The sequence below is a fragment of the Erpetoichthys calabaricus genome, chromosome 1 (genome assembly GCF_900747795.2).
Source record: "Erpetoichthys calabaricus chromosome 1, fErpCal1.3, whole genome shotgun sequence".
NCBI classification, from domain to species: Eukaryota; Metazoa; Chordata; class Cladistia; order Polypteriformes; family Polypteridae; genus Erpetoichthys; species Erpetoichthys calabaricus.
In genome coordinates, this window is record NC_041394.2 from 63,008,436 (window position 1) to 63,033,467 (window position 25,032).

At 37.5% G+C, this 25,032-nt stretch overlaps 1 protein-coding gene across 1 annotated transcript in view; it reads left to right on the forward strand.

Annotated features, from left to right (window-relative positions):
• Window positions 1-96: 96 nt before the first annotated feature.
• Window positions 97-25,032, forward strand: part of rnf5 (ring finger protein 5) — a 45,376-nt gene continuing 20,440 nt past the window's right edge. The window contains exons 1-4 of the mRNA XM_028800870.2: window positions 97-290; window positions 15,562-15,580; window positions 18,906-19,018; window positions 21,533-21,587. Coding sequence (XP_028656703.1) covers window positions 130-290; window positions 15,562-15,580; window positions 18,906-19,018; window positions 21,533-21,587 — 348 coding nt within the window. The 5' untranslated portion in view covers window positions 97-129. The remainder of the gene's footprint in view (window positions 291-15,561; window positions 15,581-18,905; window positions 19,019-21,532; window positions 21,588-25,032) is intronic.

Sequence of the window (25,032 nt, forward strand, 5' to 3'; positions counted from 1 at the left end):
CAAGGGGCAGACGGGGCCTTTAATATCTTTTTCTAGCTACTCCTTTGAGCGGCGTTTTGGTGAACCAATAGCCACTCGCTATTTTCGAAGGTACGCCTTATTGTAACCTAGGACATACAGACAAGTGTCATGGCGGCCGAAACGGGTGTGGACAACGATAGTGGAGGGGGGTCCAGGGGTTCCGGAGGAGCAAAGAAAGAGTCGGATAAGGACCGGGCAACCTTCGAATGTAACATTTGTCTGGACACCGCGCACGATGCTGTCATCAGCCTTTGTGGCCACCTGTTCTGGTAAATAGAATAGTGCTGATAATGAAGCAAGAAATCGTCGACCTCTCAAATCAGTTAAACATTACTGAGGATTATCTTAATAAGAGCGTTTTTAGTTTCATGGGCTTATTGCCAGTTAAAGAGATGATGTGTATTGGTAACAGTTAATGTCACTGTTATTAAATGGTATTTTAAAGTGTTAAGCCCCATATGGATTGGTCCCACTGAACCCGTGTTGCTTATTTACTACTTTTAAATGAACCTTGATCATTACTCTCAAGCTAAACCAATTGGGCGCCTGTGTGAAAACTGCTATTTATTCGCAAGTCCCCCTGCAGTATGTACTTTTTAAGTTTCTGAACGCAGATAGATTACTGAAATTAGTTGCCTGATCAGCTTCACGTATATCGCAGGTTTCCCCCAAAGGAGTTCAAGACACTGGGAGCTAAGTTGACAATGGGTTTTGGGGTGGCATTCCTTTTGAACTATACTGTATACATTATGTGATGTATACTCTCTACGCAGTGACAGTCATTTGTTATGACATATTTCCTGATAATTTTCGACATGTCAGCAGAAAGATGAGTGCTGCATATTATCCAGAAATCAATTTTGGTAGTGATACAAGCTTTTAAATTTGTGTGGTTCTTACTTAAGTAATGCATTTGCTTTTCTAGTTTAACCTTTATAATCGGAGTACATTTTATTAATAACCTGCAGCCTAAAGCCAGTAAAATACTCGATGAATAAATAACTTCAGTCAATTCCCCTTTGCACTAGTTGAAAGATTCAGCACTGTAATTATATACGAGGTCAGTAGGATTAAGGTGATAGTGTTGTGTAGTAGCATATTGTGTCCTTTATGCCACCCTTGGTTGCACTGAGAACGGTATGTTTTTAAATTCACTAGATTAAGAAATAAATGTACACCAGAATAACAAGAATAACTAAAAAGGAAAAAAAATCTCACTTGCAAGTTGCAGAGGGGCATTATGCAGGTGTATTGCCATTGGTATAAAGGAGCCCCAGTATCGTTTCTTGACACACTTGTGCTGAATAGTTAATTAGCCGAAGCACTCTGTTAGTATGTCAGAAAGAGAGGGTGTGCAGCATTGTCCATAATGGCTTTCGGTTTTTTTCATCATTCTCTATTTCGCTACTACTTCCAGGGGTTCAAAAGTGTATCCCATAATTGAGTCTGCCTTTTAAAAGCTTCTTGACTCTTTTGAAGTGATCTTAGCAGCCCAGCACACTAGTGTAGGAAATTGTACTAGCCATCTTGGAGTTGTAGAATATGTAAACTGTGCCACTACCCACATTAGTGGAATGCAGTCTCTAAGGAAAAAAGTGTGCTGTGTGTTATGAAACCAGTCAAACCTATTATTGATGTGGATCCCTAAAGTACTTGTAGCAGTGCAGTACCTCTGTATCCACACTCTGAGTAGTTACTTATTTTGTTGTTGGTTTTGGAGTCCCTTACTTTTTGATTGATGTTGCTACATAGTGGCATTTATTGTACTGTGTAATAACTGACTTTTTCGTAAATATGTCAGTTTATCTGGTACTGTATCTTTGACTTTTACTCACATGGTCATTGTTCTTCCTTCATTTTTATACTTGTAATTTCATTTGCTTTGTATACGGTACCCATTAATGCTATACGTATATAGGTGTAATTTTGTTGGAGTAGTCAGTAGCCGGCGAGCACAATATCTACAGTATACGTATTTCTGAGTGGTGTAGGAGACTGATATAGTCGGTGTGGGCATTGGCAGTGGAGACATTTTCGGCAAAATAAAGGAATTCTGTTATTTAGGTGACAATAAGTGCAGATTGAGGTTAGATTTTGTTGTGGGGGTAAAATGTGTATTGTGTATTGAAGAAGCTACAGGAACTGTCGTCTTACTCTAATTTTATTTTTATGGTTGACGAGAAAATTTCATTTAAGCAATGTGAAGGTTGGTTTGGGGCCAGTGAACATCAGTATTTTGAAGAGAGTAACTGTGTGAGTAAACTGTGAATTCACATTGGCTTGGGGAGATATTGAAAGAAGATCTTGCACTACATCATCTTTATACTCTTTACTCTGTGTGCCAGCATCTTCAGAATTCCATAATCATAGCAATAAACTAATAGAATAGTCAATGAGAATTTGGGATTTATACAGTAAGTGAATTTTAACAGTACTGGTTATGAGTATGCTACCACTATGTTCTTAAATATCCTTGTTTGCTAAGAAATTTTAATGCACTTACAAGCCAGTAATTCATCAGAACCCTAATGACAATACAATCAATCAAATGAATGCTTAACATAATATGAAACAAACATTCTAATATATACATGGAAAAAAACTGATTGAACAAGATTTTATACTGCCCATTAAAACTGTTACATTTTGGAACTTTGCTTCCCAATTAACATGTCACCCAGTGCCGTTTTTGATGAGTAGTTATCTATGGCTCAGTTGGAGACTGCTTTACTGTAGTCCAGTCATTTTTTTTTTCTTTTCTTTATTTCTCAAATTTTCACCATCTCCTCATGTACAGGACTGGGTGGATGGGATTCTTTATATGATTTGTGTTTTTTTTTAAATAAACCATTAAATTTGTTTAATCCATTTTTTATTTAAAAAAATGATCAGAAAAAAAAAAAAACAGCCAAGAAAAGTTCTGCATGTAGTAACAACATCATGTGTTTCTAGAACAAATTTTGATTTAAAAGATGTATTATTAAACAAGACCATATGAATGTGTTAAGAAAAATATGCAAGTAACACAAAGTCAGAGAAATACATTTGCAAGCTTTTAATTTAGTTAAGAGACCCGGGTTCGCTTCTCGGGTCCCATGTAGAGTTTGCATGTTCTCACCGTGTCTGCGTGGGTTTCCTCCGGGTACTCCGGGGTTTGTTTCCTGCTTTGCGCCCTGTGTTGGCTGGTATTGGCTCCAGCAGACCCCCGTGACCCTGTAGTTGGGATATAGCGGGTTGGATAATGGATGGATGGCATTTAAATTGAACCACACATCATTTTTGCCCAGTATACTCATAGAAAATCAGTTTCCTTTTACATGCACATATTTTGTTGATAAAATGTTTTATATTTGTGTTCACGCTAATTTTTAGCATACCAATAAAACAGTTTCTTCAAAATAGACTTATTGGGTTGTTAGGTGGTATAATTCTTGGCTACTGGTACTTAAATTTCCCTCTCGATCAATAAAGTCCATCTGTCTGTCGCTCTATCTCTGTAGGTTTATTGTTCATTCCTAGTTAATTATTTAATTTTAAAACCCCAGAAATATCCCAGTTCATGCTAAACACTGCAAACAAACCCTGCTTTTCAGCAGGCAGCTCATTTTTGCTTTCTTAGCTGCTATTCAAGTACTTCTCTCCTTTAAAGGAAACATTACTTTTTTTTCAAAACTTTCAATTTTGAGTACTTAACTATTTACTAGGTACTAATTGTATATTATTATTATTCCACATAAGTACATTTAACAAACATTAAGTACAAGAACCTCCAAAATACTTTATCTGACTAATACTACTTCTTAATGTTCTTCATAATATTGCAACTATTTCTCCCAAGCACCTTCTTCATTTGCATTAAACTCAGTTTTTATTTCTTAGTCCCATAATAATACAGCTTTGGTAAAACAACTTACTCGTTTATGGGACAGTTTTCATTAAGATAAGTAAGAAGCAGTATTACAGTTGAATTCTAGAACTGAACCATCTCTGCTTTTTTTATTAGTTGTTACTGCCATAACCTTGGGAATTAGCTAAGTGAGAAATGCATCAGCTGCAGGCCCGTATCTGTCACATTATTAATATGCTGAAGAGCCATGTGTATCTTCCGATTTATGTTTCATCAGTATTTGTGTAGTAAAGGTGTGGTTATTTTGTTTTCCTTTCATTCTCCACCTCGTCTTTGCTGTTCAGGACATGATATATCATTTATTTGCCAATTCTTGATTTTGATGTAATGCTTGCATAGGCTGATATTCCTGTAATGCTCTGAACTATTCTTAAAGTGCAGAATAAGAAATGGTTTAAATGCAGTTATCTGATTTTGCTCGACTTGTTCCTCCTCAAACCTTGCTTTCCAAAGGCTTTTCTTGTTCTTTTTGTATTGACTGCCAACATTTCCACTTGTGACCCTTTCAGCCTTTCTTGTGGTCCCATTATCTCCATTTCTCTCACGCCTAGCCTCTTTACTTTTTGCTCTGCCCTTTTTACTTTACATTTGTGTAGCCGCATATATAAAAAGAAAGTTGTTTAAACAATAAATTTGCATGGGTGCTGCCCCTTACACTTAATCTAATCAGTGCTGAGTGTATTGCCTGTTTTCTGTTTATGATCAGGCTACAGATAGGCTGTTACTAATTCATTGCACATGGCCAAGTGCCAAACTGACATGGGTACATTACACTGTTAAATTTTGCTTGTCACCAATCAATCTGTCACATCTTAAAATGACTGGAAAAATGTAGTGGTTTAGTGTTGTACAGTGGGTTGGTTAATGCCTAGTGACCTTTCTGAACTCACTTTTTTATGTATTTATTTACTAATTTCATTGCTTATTTTCTATAAGAAGTACAGTATGTGTCATTCCATATACTGTAAATTCAGTCCTATTGCAGTGACCTGAAGACCAAGAAGCATATGATAATGTTCAGCTAATATAAATCTATCTATGTTGTAGTTTTATGTGTATAGTCTTCTGCAGAGAAAGGGATTTGTAGTTATCAAAGTGATGGTGGTATACTACTATAAGGTAGTTGGTACAAAAATCCTAATAATGAAAAGTGAATGATTTTGGTATGTTACCCCATTTTCCTTCTGAACACAATATATTGTTAAATTGTTTTGTGCATTACTGCTTAATGAGCGGGTTGTAATTTAATAGTTAAAACACTAAGAGTATATTTTTTTAGGATCATTGTAAAACAATAGAATAATTTGTTTAGTAGTGTAAATGAAGTATGTAATTTAATATTTTATAGCAACATTGACATTGGATAGTTACATAGTGAACCATTACCTCAAATATCTTCAACCTTCTGCAGAGTGTGCTTAATAAAATGTCAAATCCAAAGAGAAGAAACAAATGAAAACCATGCACAAGGGGAGCAACAAACGATTATGGAACTGATTGGTCAGATCTCCCTTAGAAGTAGTCTTCTGGTGTCAGAAAGACACACAGATGAAAAAGATCATTGGTCATTTTCAGTCCTCCTCCTACATTCCTCTGTAAAAAATCAGCTGTGATGTTTTTTTTTTTTTTTATATCTTGTCCATCTCAAAACTTTATACTACTTGCTATAAAATAACTTTCCATAAAGTGTGTGCATGCTTTGTTTCCTAAATGATCATTTTATTTGGTGGCTCAAACTACACTGCTCATTTTTATAATGAATTTTGTATTCTATGGATGATGGAGATTTAGTGTATAAATTAAATTCATAGCTTACATAGCCATTTTTTTTTCAAAAGAATAAAGTAAAGCAGTTTCTCTCCACACTTGAAATTGTGACACCTATAACATCAATTTATTCATTTGAACTATAATTTTAATGGGACAGAACTAATCTTTTATTGTTTGGGGTTCCAGAAATGTCATTCTTTTTTTATTTTGCAAATGTGGTCTGTGTTCCTCCTTGTTTATCCTTCCCATTATGTCCGTGAATGTGTAGGGGTCTCTTCACAATATCTGTTTCATTTTTCCTGATCTAGCCATCTTTCCTTCCTAGCTTTTCAATGCTGTCGCTGTTGATACTTATCCGTCAGCCCCTATCCTGCTTATTCTCGAGCTTTGCTTACATGCAATGTTAGTTTTCTTTTTGAACCCATTTTTTTTGCCTGGCAAGGACATTTTAATTAATTGATAATTCAGTTTTCTCCTAGAATGGTTTCAATTCTACTTGTGTTCTTCATTCAGCCTGTTTATGATCCTTTGTACTCTTATTTGCAGTGCATCTTAAGAATTTTGTTCAGGATACTTGCAGTACAACTCTCATACCATTTGTCTGAGTAGGCACCTAAACAGAACTATACTGTAGCAACCGCACAATACGGATACGCGATTCCTACACTTCACCACCCGTACAGGGGGTGGACGATGTTTGAAAGCATAAGAGCACCACCATTTTCGGTCCTCGTCCCCTCTTGCCACGATCCCCTTCTTAACAATTTGCAGTAATAAAACACAACAGGAAATGGAACAGAAAAAATATATTAACAGGTGCTGCTACATAAACTTAACCGGTGCTTGAGTGCTCCTAAGTGAACCCCTTCCCCAGACGCCCTCCCTGGCGCCCCGTATACTAACCCCCGGTTTGACACAGACAAAAGAAAAAGAAAAATAAATAATGAGAAAAAACTGTTCTTTGATAATGCAAACGATTAGTTTCACTGAGTCCAAAGATATGGAAAACACAAAATCCTGCAGTTAGTTCCTCCTGGAAGCAGGAAACACAACCGTCCTTTAGCGGGACGGCTTCTCCGCGGACTATCACGAAAACGAAATTCAGGAATCCGACTCACCAGACGGGAGCACCCGGAGAACACCAGACCCTGGCCTCTTCTCGGGGATTCGTCCTTAAAATATTTCTTCGGGGTGGCCACCCATGAAAAGCAGACGTCCCTGGGTGAAAATCCTGAATAGTTCTAGAGCGTAGATAGTCGCTGCGATGCCTTGAAAATTGTGTCTTTGTTCTTCCTCCTTACTTTCTCCTCTCTTTCTCCTTTTTTTCTTGTTCCACCATTCCCCTTAAAAAGAGAAAGTTTCCCGCCGAAATCCTTGCCTCTCTCGGTTGTTATGGCAACCATACGCCAGCATCAGGCAGCTGGAAAGTGTACTCGGGCGGGATCCTCCCAGAATGGGACGTCACCAATGGTGCCTGAAGGGCTATTTAAAACACCCTCCCAGACAACATTAAGAAGTGACGGACAATTCAGAAGGCTAAACCGACTGTCCATTATGTAGCCTTGCTACAATACAGTCAGTTTTTAGTTCTTGGGTGACCTTCCACCCTCCCTAGCATTATGTTATTCATTTGGCAATAAATGTGGTTAGTCTTATTAATCCTCCTGCGCAGTCCTCAGTGAATGTCCCCCAATTGTTTGCAGCAGTTCTTCATCATGACAAACCACTGTTGGTTGTTTTTCTGGCTCCTCGGTCCTGCCGATTCTTAAAACTTTTTATTCGTATTCAGCTCCATTTCCATTTCTGTAAATTCTTTCGTTTATCTCTCAAATCTGTTATTAACACTGTATCATCAGCAAATAATTAAATTGGACGTCCTTGATGAAAAGCAATGGATTCAATAAGTGTCCGTGTTTTAATCCAACCTTTTCATGTGTGGTTTAAAGTTTTTCTTGTTCTCCTGATGATTCTTTCCACTCTCATATACAGACTGTTGTTAACACAACAGTATTGGGTTTGTCTGGTGCCACTTCCCACTGAAGACCAAACCATCCCCTACCTCCACCTCCCCAAACACAAAGTGCCATAACAAATGCAGCTGTTGGATTGAAAAATCCTAGGTACAAGACCATCCCATACTCTAGCCTCTTCTCTGCAGTTGTTCTCCTATTGTAGACTACATTCTGTGTCTCTCTTTCTGTACTACTAGGGGGCTCCGCCCCCTGCTCGTTTCGCTCGCCAACCCCTGGTGTTGGGTAATTCCAAATAGCGTGATGTATGTATGAGACATAGCATAGTGGGAAGGTGTAGATTACGCATATAGGACGCAAAGAATAAACCGCATGGCACATTGTACAGATGTATTGGAAAATTTCCTTGTACACAACATTAGTAGTAAAGATGGTGTCTTGTCCTCGAATGAGTTTTCCTTGGCATGGATCATTTATAACTTTAACTTTAATGTCAGATGACCGTCGAACTCGTGAGAAGGCTACATAAAGTTGTCCATGTCCAAATACGGGCTCAGAGAGATAGATGCCAACCTTGTCCATGGTTTGTCCTTGTGATTTGTTGATGGTCATGGCAAATGCAGGTTTAATGGTTCATTCGTTGATAGATTGCGTCATCTGGATCTAAGATGTAGATTTGTGCATATTTGCGTTCTTGATTTGTTTCAGGGTGCACTGTTGCAATGTGATGTAATATTTGTCCACATACGCGACAGCAGTATGGGCCATTGCCTTTTGGTGGACTGATATTTACTCGGGTAGATGCAAAAGCAAATGAACTATTGTAGGATCTAATGCAGTTCATAAAGTTTTTACTTTTAGGTACATCGTTAGTTAGAAGCTTCTGTAGATATTGAGGATATGAATGTAAAGGAGGCAGTCTAACTTGACCCTTTTGACAACAACGTGTAAACTCATTAGTTGTATTGCCAGTTGTTTCTTTAGGGAAGTTAAGTGAATGACAATGATTGCAAATGACAGTCATTAATCCCAATGAATTTTCATGAATAGTGGAGTCATTATTGAACGCGTTGTCAGCCAACTGGCGGAAGCGTTTAGCAGGTGTTTGTTGTTCATGTCTTTGACGTTTATGTTTTGCTTGTGCCGTTTGAGAGGCGCGTTGTTGTATGTCCAGTATTTGGGATGTGTTGTTTTGGAGCTGTAATTGCTTTGCTTGTGTTGTGCGAGACGCCCGTTGTAGTTGCCGGCGTTTATTGTTTTTATTGAGTCTGTCCCATTTCTGTATCCCGGTCAGTCGAGCCCTGTCCTTTTGGAGCCTTGCCTGCTTGTTTTCCGGCATTTCAGACGCGCGTTGTAGACGTCTGCGTTCATTTATTTTTTCCCGTCGCTCCCGTTTTTGTATCTCTGTGACTCGAGCTCTTTTCTTTTTGCTTCGCTTCAGCACTTTGAGACACACGCTGCATGCGTCTGCGCTCATTGTATCTGTCCATTTGGGCTCGTTTCTGTAACTGTGTTAGTCGAACTTTGCGTTTTTGGAGCCGAGACATTTTTTCTTCTGCGGTTTCAGAAGCGTGTTGTAGGCGCCGACGTTTATTGTTTGTTTTCATGCGGGTTTGTGTTTGTGGTCCCGTTACTCGAGCCGTATCGTTTTTTTTTACCCGTGATCGTGAATTCATGACCTGTTTGTTCTCTATCGTTAGCAATCAGGATAAGTAATAAGGAAGATCGCACTCACTGTTAATATGGAGCGTTTTCTGTGGTTGTACGGTTAATAGTGCATCACTGTAATGAGATTCACCTATGCTGTATAGTTGATATTTACTCCGGTAGATGCAAAAGCAAATGAACTATTGTAGGATCTAATGCAGTTCATAAAGTTTTTACTTTCAGGTACATTGTTAGTTAGAAGCTTCCATAGATATTGAGGATATGAATGTAAAGGAGGCAGTCTAACTTGACCCTTTTGACAACAACGTGTAAACTCATTAGTTGTATTGCCAGTTGTTTCTTTAGGGAAGTTAAGTGAATGACAATGATTGCACTCCGTAGTCTGTCCCATTTTACTGTGGTGTGGGGGTGTGAGTCCTCTTTTTCAGTACCATCTCGGGCTTGATTTGTGAACTTTTGTGGACTCCTTAGACTGTCCCGTTTCACTATTAGGCGGGGATAGTCTGATTCAAATATGTTGTGTTGTCTGTATGTGTGGGGTTTCTGTATGATCTCGAGTGTTCGCTTGCGGTTGCTCTTTGGTTTTTGAGCCTCAATCTCGGGCTCGATGGGTGACCGTGTGTGGAGTCTGTAGTCTGTTCCGTTTCACTTTGAGGCGTGTGTCTGACTCCTCTTTTTTGTGTGATATGGGCACGTTGCCTCATTTCATATTTCTGTTAGTGGAGGTGTGCTTTGTGTTTCATTTCTTATTTATGTTAGTGTGTGGACTCCGTAGTCTGTCCCGTTTGGAGTGCTATGGGTTTTGTGTGGCGGTTGCGTGTGACTCCTTTTTTTGTGTGCCAGGGGCGCGTTGCCTCATTTCTTATTTCTGTTAGTGGAGGGGTGCTTTGTGTCTCATTTCTTATTTATGTTAGTGTGTGGACTCCGTATCTTTGTGGCGCTGGCGTCTGACTCCTTTTTTTTGTGTGCTAGGGGCGCGTTGTCTCATTTTTTATTTCTGTTAGTGGAGGGGGGGCTTTGTGTGTCGTGGGTCTGAATCCTCTTTTTTGTGTGCGTCCCGTTTCGTGTGCTATGTCCTTTTTTTTGTGTGCTGGGGGCGCATGGGCTGCGTGTGGCGCTTGCGTCTGACTCCTTTTTTTGTGTGTGCTAGGGGCGCGTTGCCTCATTTTGTTGGAGGAGGGCTTTGTGTGGCGCATGCGCACTACGTCTTTTGCGTCCACGGGCACGACCCTGCGTCCATATCCGGTTTACCATTCTCGTTTAGTAATATGGATAAGTTCCTTGTTCCTTCTCCAGTCCTTCCTCCACATACACTCTTAATCCCCTCTGGAATATGTTTTTTTTTTTAACAGTGGTTGGGGTGCCAATGCTGCCACCAACCTCGAGTTTTCAGTGTAAGTTACTCCCACAGTATTCTCCAACTCTATCTGTATTTTATTCCTCCAGCCATATTGTTTGGAATTGCTTAGTCATTTCCTGTACTATGTTTGTTCCTACCCTCATAATCATCTGTGGAGCTACTACATTCCACCCTTCTACCTTTTCTATTCTTGTGTTGGTAACTCAATATAATCTTCATTTTGATCTTCTTTCTTTAAATATTCTACACTTTTTTTTCTCTGTTACTCTAAATATACTGTAATATATCAAACATTTAAGTCCTATGAGTCCAGGTTAAGGAAGAGGGCCACAAAGATCATTTCTGATCCAAATTACCCAGGACATCACCTGTTCCAAAAACTTCCCTCCATCAAACGTGTTTGTGCAATGAATACTAAAACAACACATCACCTAAAGTTTTGTCCCCACATGCAGTTTTTCTGACAAATCAGGTCTGAGCTTCTACTCGGTATCTATGTATACCTCCACACTAGACTGCCTGGAAATTTTAACCATACTATTTATTTAGATTTTTTTTGTATTGTTCTTGTATGCTGCATTATATTTTATCATTTTATCTTTTGTATTCTGTGTTGTCCTTGTATGTTGTACCAATACTATTAAGACAAATTCCTAGTACACAATAGGGTACCAGGCCAATAAAGTGAATTCTGATATAACCAAGCAGGAAGTAAAGAGAGGCACTTGTGTTAAGTGTATAGATTTAAAAGGCCAGTTACATCTTTCATCCACAATTATATGGTAAAGGAACAGACCTTTTTCGCAAATTTATCTTTCTAGAGGGGTAGAATTCAGTGAAGCAGTGTATCAGCACTTTTGGCTTATTATTTAGTAATAGCCAAATCCTCACAGTGGTGATACTGCAGCATACCTGCTTGCTCTAACTCAAAACAAATGCATCTTTACCTCTGCTTTCATTATTTTTCAAAAAAACACTACAGAAACTCTGTATGTTGTTGATAAGGAAGGATGAAGGTCTTCGATTTAATGTTGCTTATATGAGTAACTTTATATGTGGCCTACATTTCAACATGTCAAAAAGTGGCTAAAAAAGATTAAGCATGCCTCTGTTCGAAATTGTTTTCTCTGGAGCTACTGGTGGCAGCCAACTTTTGATCGGGCTAATGCTCATCTTGGTGTCAGTGTGTGGTCAAGTTTCTAATGTTAGAATCCATGAAAGAGTAAGAATTTAGCTTGCTGACATCTGAAATGAGATGTCCACACAAACGCATGCCAAAAGAGCAAGGAAGCTGCATAGCTGGTTACTTGAGCCCCTTCCAGGAACAAATATTGGAGCTTGCCAGTTTAACTTTTCCAGCAATGAAGGCATATTTTCCTCTCTCACACTTGGAGCCCACTTCAACAAAAATAAACTTTTCTGGCATATCAGCTCAGTTGTTCAGTTTTGACAATGTATGCAGAATTATTTGATAATAAAATAGCAAACGTGAAAAGAGTTTAATGTATGTAAATGCATTTATAGCATTTACAAGTTAACATTGGCTCACCAATATTGTATTCGTTCATGTTGGCAATATCAGACAAATACAGAATAGGTCTCGGTCTCTCATTCCTCTACAGTTAAAAATAAATTGTGTGAAGAAAAACCTCAATGCTTTAACATGGAAGGAAGATCAGTACATGTACTCTGCAGATCACACAATTTGCCTTTGTTTGGGGTACTGTAAATTACATGCTGCTTATAAATATAATTTAAGCAATAAAATTAAAAGCAACCCAGAACAATTTTGAACATAAGTGTGCATTGCAAAGAGTCTGGTACTATGTCCCTCTGAATAGACTATTTCAAATAATGGTGAATTACCATTTATACATATTTCAGTTGTATGATTACTTAGTGTTTGTGCGTTATTTGTTAAATTGAAAATGGTTTAAATGTGGTGTCATCCAGCCTTTCAAGGCCGCTTTGTGCATGTGGATGAATTTACTTCGAGTGATTTCATCAGATGTAAAATTCTACCACATATAAGAAAAAAACATTCCAAAGATTTACTTTGCATCACTTATACTCTTTTAAAGTTTTGTCATTCTTAATATTCTCATTACGTCTTGTATATGGAATCACATATACAAAGAACAAGTGAATGTAGACTGTTGGTTTCAATCTATTGTGAGGAAGTCTTTTAGGGTATCAGGAAAGGAATAAGAAAAAGGTAATGTTCACCAGAACTACTATTTGCAACTGTCTCAAATTTTTTTAACCTGTATTCGGATATAATCTACACCATAAGAAAATATACTTGGCACCTTATCAATAATAGCAGTGACCAATATATCACGCTGATGTTTGGTCTCTGATATTATGATGCTGAAACTCTCCAAAGCCAAGCTCATTTATTACGTTTATTTTTATAGCGTTAAAGACCTCTGCCACTCCCCTTGACTGCACAATTAAGGTAACAGTGTCATCCGCAGGACTGACAATAAGGCAAAAATTTACAGAGGCTACACAGAGAGTCATTCATTTGCTTACTATTATACTTGAAGTTTACTATATTCCTATTAAAGTTCTGTTAGCCATGTTTTTGTATATTCACTGTATGGTCACTGAACAGCCTTCTTCCTGGTCTGCACAAGGTTTCCACTCTGTAAGATGATCTTCGTTTCAAAGGTTGGATCTTTACCCATTGAAAAACAGCAGAGGTTTCAGTTTCAGAGGATTACACATTTGTCTCTGTATGCCTCCATGATTGCTTTATATAGAGCACTTTCACTTTCAAAGATGAGATTTCACCAGTATTACAGCATTTGTTTTCTTCTTAAAAGTGTCCTGCAGACCAGATCTTTATTCAGTCTCATTTTTAATATGGCCCATAAGCCAGCTTTCAAAAGAGCAGAGGTTCAACTTGCACCGATTGTATTATAATAATTTTTTTTTGTCAATAAATGCATGCCAACCTGGTGTCTGTCCCCAAATCAGAAGTGTGTTTTCAAACTGGCAGCTCCTTCTCCCAACAGAGCAGTGCATGGTACTGAGGCTGTTGAATGAATCACACTTAATATGCAAGTAAGATTCTCAAAATGCCTACTTGGACTTGTTAAATAATTGTGCCTTCGTGTGCACCAAAGAAATCTTGTTGTTATACACTGTTGCAAAGCACAAGTGTTTACTTTTATACAGAATTGTAATGAAAAAAAATTTTGTTTTTTGTGACACTGTATATCAGTTGGTCGTTACTGGCCCTTAATAATGGGTGAGACAGGCTGTTTAGTAAGAGTTGTAGAATGCATTGCAATTTAAAAAATTATATAGGCTAATCATGAAACTGCAGAATAAAGAGAGATTGTTTACCCCTATGATGGGAATTTTTCAATGTATCAAGTAATATGGCTCAGATCATAAACAAAAGTGAGAACTGTTGGCTCCTGTTTCTAACAGGTATTTATTTAGGACAATTGCCACATTAAATATCAATAAAATTTATATTAATATGACAAAACCTACATTAAATGGTACATATTATATGTAGACAAATGCATATGCATTTAATTTCATTAATGCACACATCTGTCAGGATCTATATGTGAGCACTGATTTATTTATTTATTCATTCATTAAATCCCATAAAATATATCATATACTCGGCACCTAATTGTGTATAAGTTTACTCTTCACATTTTAAGTCAAGGTGTACTATATTATCATCTTTATAAGCATCAATAACTACACACTTGTGCTTATAACACCTGCAGTGTACACTTGAGAGAGTGCCATGTCGGATTTCTCTGTTCTTTGGGATAGTAAAAAAAAAATTATATATAAATATTTATACGGGGGCAGCACGGTGGCACAGTGGTAGCGCTGCTGCCTCGCATAAGGAGACCCGGGTTCGCTTCCTGGGTCCTCTCTGCATGGAGTTTGCATGTTCTCCCCGTGTCTGCGTGGGTTTCCCCTGGGTGCTCCGGTTTCCTCCCACAGTCCAAAGACATGCAGGTTATGTGCATTGGAGATTCTAAATTGTCCCTAGTGTGTGTGTGTGTGTGTGTGCGCGTGTGTGCCCTGCAGTGCGCTGGCGCCCTGCCCGGGATTTGTTCCTTTCTTGCACCCTGTGTTGGCTGGGATTGGCTCCAGCAGACCCCCGTGACCCTGTGTTTGGATATAGCGGGTTGGAAAATGACTGACATTTATACAGGTTAGGTTCTTTTCATTCTGATTTTTTCCAGGGAAGCCTATTATTTACTTGCATCAGCAATGTCTGTACAATATAGATCAGTAATTGATCACCTTTGCTGCCCACATATGTATATTGTTATTGCTCTACAAAATGCATATCGATTGGACACTAAGAATAACCCAAATGTTCCTAATTAGGCATTCATTTTAGAATATGTACTGTAACTACAGATATAGTTAAAAAGTTACAGTAGAGATGATTGAAAAAAGAATTTTGTTTTAAGTTTATTAAGGTTTTGTTGTACTGAGATCTACTCTTCTGTAGGTGTTGCCTTTTTTTGTTTTTTTGCAACTGTATTGTATGTATTACATTTAAAAAGATGTTTAGACTGCTAATGTTAGTTATAGGTTACTATGTATTTCCTTTATTGACAAAGGAAATTATACATTTTTTGGTCTTGTGTGTATTTTTTGTCAAGTTTAAAGCATTATGTGTTTTTTTTTTTGTTTTTTTTTAAACATTGGTTCTTAAAAGTGGTAAATGTAGAGTTTCTAGCTTCAGCCCTAAAGAATTAAATTATACAAATACTGGTATTACTTAAACTGTTGTCTATTTCCTACATTTTATTAATAATGTCTCTTATTTCTTCTTTTTTTTTTTTTCTTGCCATGTTATTTGTGAAAACCAGTTGGCCATGCTTACATCAAGTAAGTAAATTATTTATATTGTAATATAGGGGTTGAAAGTTGCATGTAAGATTTTTTTTTGTTTGTTTTCAATAAACAAAACACTACAGTGGTATTCTACTCAATCAAACGTAAAAGATATAACTATGCAAAATCAATTGAAAACAAAAGGAAAACGGAAGTAACAAGGCAAAACAGCATTCCACCCAGGATCCATGCAAGTTTGAATGGGTCTAGGCATTTTGATAAGCACAGAAACATTCATCTATTGTCAAATTGGTAATCTTGTTATTTTTCTATTAACATTTTTCTATAAATTACAATGCTGGCGATGTCCATTTTGCAATTTATTAGATGGTGCAATTCCATTGTGGTGTATATTGCAAGTTATTATTTACTTTGTTATTTCACTGAAGTAAAGGTTTATATCATATACAAATAGACAAAAATGTGCTTTCATCTGTTACATATAATACGATTTTAAAAATTACAAAAAAGATTAAAAAAAAAAAAAAAGTATCCTGCTTAAATTTTGTATGGCTACAGTATATCATACATCGCTCTGTCATCATACCTTGGCGCAGGGTCATTTTTTGTAAGATGAAGGGGGCTCTACCCCCTGCTCTCTTCGCTCGCCCACCCCCAGGTTTGGTTTACCTAATATACAATTTAAAGAGATTGTTATTTTCATGTGAATTGTTACATATGCATTATTTTCACTTTTAGTTTAAAACTTTTTTAAAAACAATACTTGTCCTTTATTTCCAGCCCCGGGCGTGGTTAAATCTCTTTCTCGCAGGGATGTATAACGCTGCTCTTGTTGTGAAGGGGGGGCTGAACGCACGCTAACAAGTTGCAGTCGGATCATCTGCTGGCTTCTTGCTGCTGCCGAGCTGCGTTTTCTGCTTGTCGCGCTTTGCGTTGATCATTTCAAAGCCTGTACAGCAGCTGTCCTTTTGCCACTTTGTGTCTGCCGCTCACGTCGTGAAGGGGGTTGGGGGTTTGGCTGAACGCACGCTAAGAAGAAGCGGTCGGATCATCTGCTGGCTTCCTGCTGCTGGCAAGCTGCGTGTTCTGCTTGTCATTGTTTTAAGAGCTGGGAGCACATGATGTCTGTCTGCCAAAAGCATTCCAAGAACTGCTAGGTTAGATGTCTGTGAACTTGTTTTAATTGTTGACTCACTGCCTTGTCTTGCGTGACGTTAAAGTGTCTCTCGTGGGATGACAAATTGCAATCTCTTGGCACCAAGACTCATGTTTAAGGTCCCCGTGAGACGCTCTGTGGACAATCTCTTTCATTTCGTGGGTCTTTAAAGTGTCTTACGAGAAGATCACGTCTCATCTCCATAGTCACCCTTGGACCAAGATTTATTTTTTTTTATAATAGAGAGATGAGCCCTTAGGTAATTAGTAGGCCTTACATCTTTACCAGTAAATAAGATTAGATTACTTAAAATATATTTTATAATTGAACAATGTGCAAATTTGTGTTTTAAAATTTTGAATGCCACATATATGGACTATATGTTTGCCAGCGTTCTATTAATATTTTGTTTGCACAATACATTTTTATGTATACTTCAGCAGATTAGGGTGAATAAAGCATTCTTGCGACTAGAGATGTAAACAGTTGACCCTACATCTGATAATTAATAACCCTTCATTCTTAAGATTCTGTCCTTAACACAGAAAAGGTTTTATTTATACATTAGACAAGTAAGAATTTTATTTTAAAATAAGTTGGGTTAGAAGTTGTCTATTTATATTACTGAAAAACATTTTATGTGTTTTTTTAGGAACAGTAGCATATTGACTTGCTTGGGAGTCGGTAGTATGGGTGGCTTGTTCACTCTCAAGGCTTAGGTATACTTCAGCAGGCATGAAGTACCAACGTTGTTGGGCCCCTTCAAGATACAGCAAAAATATTTCTTTCTGGAAGGACAAAATGTGCTGTCCATTGTTGGCAAAAATATGAAAGAGATGTGAAGCAGGAAAACTGCTCATGATACAATTCTTTTTAGCTGTGTTCTCCAACATGCAAAAAGAAGTGAGTGCAGCAGCTTTTTGGACAAGCTAACACGAATTTGCTTCACTCAACTGGCTCTGAGGAACCCAGAAATTAGCCCCTACCTGAATTAAAGCAAGTAGCTACAGGAGCAACAAATATTAAAATAAAAAAAAAAAAACATAGAGTAGAAAACTTATTATAAACAAACTCTGATACAGAAAGGTATTATTATGAAGACTGTGTCCAGCTCCTCTGAAAAAGTAGGAAAGCTGACGACAGGTGCATCATTCTGCTACTTTTATATAGTAATAAGTGATGTGAAACTCGATTAAACATCTACACATACAAATGGAGCCAGTGGTTATTATTATATTTATGCAGTTATTATACAGTTTGCTCATGCATTTTTCTTCTTTTTCATTTTCAGTCAACACAAAATGAATCCTATCTTCTAAATGATATCCCACTACTTGCAGAATGAAAAAGCTCAGATTTGTTGGCCTTTTTCTTTGTAAGAATTGGTTTTGAATGTACAAGACAAAATGTTATATTTAAACAAATGTATTAGGGCTCTACAACACAAGAAAAAATAAAATTTTATTTTTTTTACATTTGTCTTTTCGTTGGATATCTCAATGAAACAAATATAACGCCATTGTGACTAGGGAACTAGTTTAAACAAAGGCTAAAACACAATCCGAAAGCTCACTGCAAGCTCACACCTTTCTCCATAAGATGGAAGCACAGACCACTTACCGGTCACTGATGTGTAGGACATCATGTGCTTCCAGCTCTTAAAACAACAACAAGCGACATAAGCTGAACTGTGTCGGCAGATGCACTTTTCTCTGACATTTGCTCAGATTCATATTTTTCTCCTTAACAAAGCAAAAATACGTAATCATACCATTTTCTCATACAAAGTTTAGTTCTTTTCTTCAAGAATTTATACGTCAATTTTCTTCTGTTTTTGAGAACTGAAATTTTAAAACTGGAATTTAAAAAAAAAAAATAAATAAATAAATAGTGCATGATCATTAATAATGAATAATTGTCATTAATAAATTTCCCTGAAACATTATTTACAATGCATATGTATTAAGCTAGAATAATGCTGGTTCTTTGAGCCATATTTAATAGTGCCTCTAACCTGTTTTTTTTTTGTTTTTTTTTTTGTGTGAAAGACATTTTTTATAGTTATGTTTTCTTTTAATACCATTTTCACAATCATGTTCTAGGACATTTGTTTTAAGTTTATGGTTAATGCCAGGTAAAAGCTGTATAAATAATCTATCCCATTTTGTTACTCTGAAGTTTTATTGGATGTCACTTTCCTAGTGGTTAGAAACACAGCCCGGAAAGCAAGAATGTCCAGTGTGCAAAGCCGGGATTAGCAGAGATAAAGTAATCCCTCTGTATGGTCGTGGAAGCACAAGTCACGATGATCCAAGGTGAGTCTTTTAGTACCAAATTATATTACTTTTCTAGCATCTTTAAAAGACCTTATGCTCCTATTCATTAATGTTTTGGTGTTCAAAAATAAAGTACTTATTCTGGACGTATCCTCAGAATTTTTCTGGATAATCACGTTTTAACAGTTTTAGACAACTCCTAATTACCTATTAATTAATAAACTGATATTACCATTCAGTTATGGTCAGCAGAGTCATTAGCATGGCTGCATCAAAACTGTAAGTGAACCAGGCTTAAATTGCATCGTTGTCTCCATGTCTGCGTTTACTTTTTTTCCAGATCCTATTTCTTACACAAGCCAAAGACTTTCATGGATGTGAAGCACATTCCTAATGGATGATACTACAGACATTCATCTAGCTATGAATGCAGTATTAAAGCTGTACCATATGATTTTATTTGATGCATAAACTTTTCTGTGGGACAGTGTTTAGCAAAACCTTTGTATGCCTTGTGGCAGTCTGGAATTCATCTATGACTTTTTTTTTTTTCTGTCATTGTGCTCGTTGCTACTATGATCTACATTAAACCTTAATTTGACAAGTGAATTCTGAGTTTTTTTGGTAGTTTATGTTCTGTCTGCCTAATGAGATAAGGCAAAATTCTGAACACTTCTAACACTGCAGTACAATGAAAAGAGAAGTCACTATAATAAAGGGAAATTTCTACTCTATTTATTAACTGTCCAAGTAACCATCTTAGAAAAAATATGTTATAACAGTCTTAGATCTTTCATTTTTAAAATGGGAAACAGAGACTGGAATGTATAAACACTTCAGTTCTAAATAGAAGCAAAATAAAAAGAGGAAATAAGCAAATGAATAACTGCATATATTTAAATAAATCTGGCCATTTTTACAGTTGCACTACACAGAGTGAAACACATTTCCTACACTTTCTTGAGTGTAATGTGTAATGTCCTCACAGGTGGTGCAGTGGTAGTGCTGCTGCTTTGCAGTAAGGAGACTGTGGAAGATTGTGGGTTCGCTTCCCGGTTCCTCCCTGTGTGGATAGCGCTTTGAGTACTGAGAAAAGCGCTATATAAATGTAATGAATTATTATTATTATTATTATTATTAATGTGAATGCACCGGAACCATTTCATGCTAAGGATAATTCCAGACTGATGGGTTAGAAACGCACTTTTTTCAATTAAGAAGCAGATTAAATCTAACTCCACATAACTCAAGACATTTCACATCGAGAATGCTTGCCTTTTGTTTGATATTTTGCTGCTTTGAGTGCCAGGTAGATAACAACTCTGAATGAAATATTATTTCATTTCAAGGTCACAGCAGCGCCTATTTAAACAGGGCTAATGTTGAGTTTTTAGTTTCTCTAATATGCAGCTTTTTTGAAAGTGGGATTTAACCCATGAAAAACCCACAAGTTAAGGGATAATGTGCAATCACTTAAACTTACCTGAGCCAGAAATTAGACCCTTGTCCTTGGAACTGGGAGTTAGAATTTAATGGTGAAACATGTTTCGATATGTCTCTGTAGCAGTTTACTTCCATTTGAAGCAAAAGCGACACCTGATTAAATTTATCAAATGTACAAGTTTCAGTGTATAAACTTTAATATCTAATAAGAGGTGGTGATAACTCTGTCTTACTAAAGATAAAGCAACAGCCATGTACTGGTAGCTTGTAGTTTTTTGTTTCATTTATGTTTTAAATACTTAGAGACCTAATGACTCCTATTGTGGGAGGTCTGGATGAAACCTAATACTGCAAGTGAAAAAAAGCTTTCCTAATTTGGGCACTTTCACTTAGCATGTGCATGTGAACATTCTGCCTAATTAATTAAAATGACAGGAAGAATTTTTTTTAATTTGCAGGTGAAACAAATAACATGCAAAATTGAGTAAATCGACTTTTTTGTTTTTTAAAACAGGATGTCTCCTACTAATTCTTTTAAGAAATGTGAAGAATTTCACAGTACCCCTTCAACACAGATCAGTCATTCCACCTTTTTTTGTCCAGTGTAATCTATTTTTTACAGTGTGGGCCTTCCTATACAAGGTTCTGAACCATCATGTTGGACTGCAAGCTCACTTGTCTCCCAGAATGACACCTCAAATAGTCTACCAATTCCACCATCTCTTCTTCCTCTATCCTGTCCTTTGTCCTGCCAGATAGTCACATGCCCCTCAACCAACTTCACTGGTCTAGAGACCATAGAAGACATTTAAAGCCTGGCCAGGAACATCTATTGTGTAAGATGAGAGATCACTTACAAGGCCTTGAATGGCACAGGGAACAACTAGGGCAATCCTCCTCCAACTTTGTTTAACCCTAGACACCAAACTCTCTTAAAGGGCCAGACCAACCCTCATCTCACTTGAAAAATCTCTTTACACTGCCAGTTTGAAAAATGTACTATTTTTTAAGATTTTAAATGAGTGTCCGTTTCTTTTAAAATGAATGTTTTTTTTCTTTCTTATCCCTGCTTTTTGATTTTTGAAGTTGAGTTCTGTGTTTGTCTTACAGGCTAAAAACTCCACCCAGACCTCAAGGTCAGCGACATGAACCTGAAAGCAGAGGGGTAAGACCTTGAGTTATTTGGGTCTTATTCTTAATGCAACAGTAATGAGAGGAAAACTGTGGGTTTGATACTTTTAGCTGAGTAGGCCTCCTTCCTAATTCATGTTTACTTTACATTCCGATAATATTCCTAGGCCAAGATTTGAAGGTCTCCAGGGTGCTGCTACTTTTGTATATGCTAATTTGTAACTCATTTGTTGTCTTTACATTTCTGCTAAACCTTTGCTGAAGAACATGATGTTTAAAAAGAAACCCTGTACAATTCCAGTATTAAGTATAATATGTATACACTTAAAGTATAGTCTTGAATAACATTGGTGGTAGGGCAAATTATACAAAAATTAGGGTTCAAATACGCATATTAAAAATAAGTAATTATTCAGATATATTTGAACATAGGTTAAAAGTTTTAGGTGCTACTACATGTACATTTCCCCTGCATGCTTTATTATTATTATTATTAATAGGTTTGTTTCCAGTGCATTTGTAAAGCATGCAGTGTTTATGACTAATGCACTGATACAGCTTTCATTTGGAAAACCCATCCCCTTGCAAAAACAAGTTTTTCTGTGCATGGAAAGAGACATGGTCAAAGAGAAGAGTGGAACCAGGACACTTCACGTACCTATAATGCATGTATGAAACCCATACAAAATCATTCACGATTACTTCCATCCATCCATCCATTTTCCAACCCGCTGAATCCGAACACAGGGTCACGGGGGTCTGCTTTAGCCAATCCCAGCCAACACAGGGCACAAGGCAAGAACCAATCCCGGGCAGGGTGCCAACCCACTGCAGGACACACACAAACATACCCACACACCAAACACACACTAGGGTCAATTTAGAATCGCCAATCCACCTAACCTGCATGTCTTTGGACTGTGGGAGGAAACCGGAGCGCCCGGAGGAAACCCACGCAGACACGGGGAGAACATGCAAACTCCACGCAGGGAGGACCCGGGAAGCGAACCCAGGTCTCCCAACTGCGAGGCAGCAGCGCTACCCACTGTGCCACCGTGCCGCCCTCACGGATTACTTAAACAAATTAAATGTTCTTGTTACTTTAGTCCCCTTGGCTGTCTACCCCTTCTCTAGCCATCTGCTCCACTGTGTGCCTTCCTAGTGCTTGGGTGTAAAAGATGTGAAGTCAATGCCCATCTTATTTTATGTAAGTTAAGGCACAGTGAGTCTGTTTGTGTTTTACAAACGGAGTTACTAAAGTAGGCTACTAAGTAAAGAAAAAATTACACAGCCTAATTTTTAAACAAATTGCAGGATGCATAGGTTATAGATTTATAAGCAGCTTATGGAAGGTAGATCAGGTGTGCTGAGAAGCCCAACTTGATAAGTTGTAAAAATGGAGCAAGTCAAATGCTGCAGTGGTTTTCTAGTTATCAAAGAATAACATATAGTGTTAAACAAAATGTTATTCTTTTCCCAGGAAAAAATATAATGCATGTAGCCTTCATACTTTGTTTTTCATTACGCATTTTTTTTTTTTTTTTGGGAATTAGAAAATGTCAAGCCGGCAGCCTCCTCCACATGTTGGTTGAGGTAGTTAAGTATTATTCAATCTGGCAGCCTTAATTCAGTTGATATAGGGAGCCCTTTTGCTATCATTGCCAAAATCTGGACCGTCTATACCTGCCTCATAATGGGTGTTACACCTGATCCTCACCCTTCATCTTGCAGCTGACAAGCACACAAGACGGATTCACGTCTCTATTTCAGGACTGAGTCCAGCTGGGACACCACTTCTAGGCCTACTTCTTGGAGTGGGTCTGGTAACCCGATCTTGGGAAGAGTACACTGTTTTTTAATTTGTATAGTCATTAGGGTCATTCTTTGAGCCCAAACCTATTTGCCAAGGGAGAACCTACAGGAGTACAAAGCCATGGTCCATAGTCAACTGTCCTGACATTTTCCTTTAGAATTTGCTGGTATAATTCAGAATTCATTTTCCCCATCCACAATGGCAAGCTGTCCTGGCCCAGACATAGCAAAACTGGGCCAAAGCATGACACTGACGCCATCATGTTTCACAGATGGGATGAGGTCCTTATGCTGGAATGCAGTGTTTTTCTTTCTCCAAACATAACACTTCACATTTGAACCAAAAAGTTCTCTTTAGGTCTCATCTGTCCATAAACATTAATTTAATAGCTTTCAGGCTTGTCCACATGCTCTTCAGCAAACGTTAGATAGGGAGCAATGTTGTGAAAGCTGTGGCTTTCTCCTTGCAACCCTGCCATGCACACCACTGTTGTTCAGTGTTTTCCTGATGGAGGACTCGTGAACATTAATATTAACCAGTGTGAGAGAGGCTTTTAGTTGCTTAGAAGTTACCTTTGGTTCTTTTGTGACATCATGGGCAATCACACTCCTTGCCCTTGGAGTGATCTTTGTTGGTCGACCACTCCTGGGAAGAGTAACAATAGTCTTAAACTTCTTCCATTTGTACACAATCTGTCTGATTATGGATTTGTGCAGACCCAGCACAATGAGCATCAGTAGTTCTTTTTCTGAAGTCCTCTGAAATGTCTCTGGCATGATACACTAGTACTGCACAAACGTGTTTGAACATGAAGCTCTTGATAGAGCCCTGTTCTTTTAATATAAACAGAGTGCCCATTCATGTGTGATTGTCATCACATTAATTGACAACCATGACGTTAATTGAAAATAATTGACTCTAATCTCATCTTCAGATTACCTGCTAGGTTCAGGTTTGCCAGATATGTAATACTGGGTGATTTTCCTCAATAAATTAATGACCAAGTATGATGTTTTTGTATCATTTATTTAGCTGAGTTCTATATGTCTTCTTTGAGGACTTGTGTGAAAATGTGATGGTTTTAAGTCATATTTATGCAGTAAATATGGAAAATTCTGAAGGGTTCAATAACTTTCAAGCACCACTGCATATTTACTGTATATTGAATAAGGTATTTTTTCTAGCCTGTATTTCTGCTGAACATTAATTTTCTCTGTGGAAGAGTTGTTCAGTATGAACAACAAGCTTGAAGTTTCAAGTTACATTGAAATAACGTGCATAAAGTAGTTTTGGGAGTGAAGCGGAATCTTTGGTGTGGGGAAAGTGCAAATCAGCATTTCCATTTGTTTCATCATCATATAAAAGTGGTGCCGTTAGTGCTCCATATATTTTAGCAGCTCTATATATTCGCGTGCATACAGTTAATGCTAAATCATAGCAAAACGTATTTCTTTACCATCTTTATTGCAATACAAACTATGCAAGTTTTCTCAGTCTGTTAATGTTATTGAAGGTTATGCATTCTACAAAATCCTTTTCTTTAAATGCTGAAACACCTTTCATGCTAAACAACGTTATGCAGTTTAAGCTTTATCTACCCTGAAAGAAGCTAGTTTTGCTTCAAATGATCTGTCCTTGATAGTGATTTATCTTCTTCTTCTTCTTT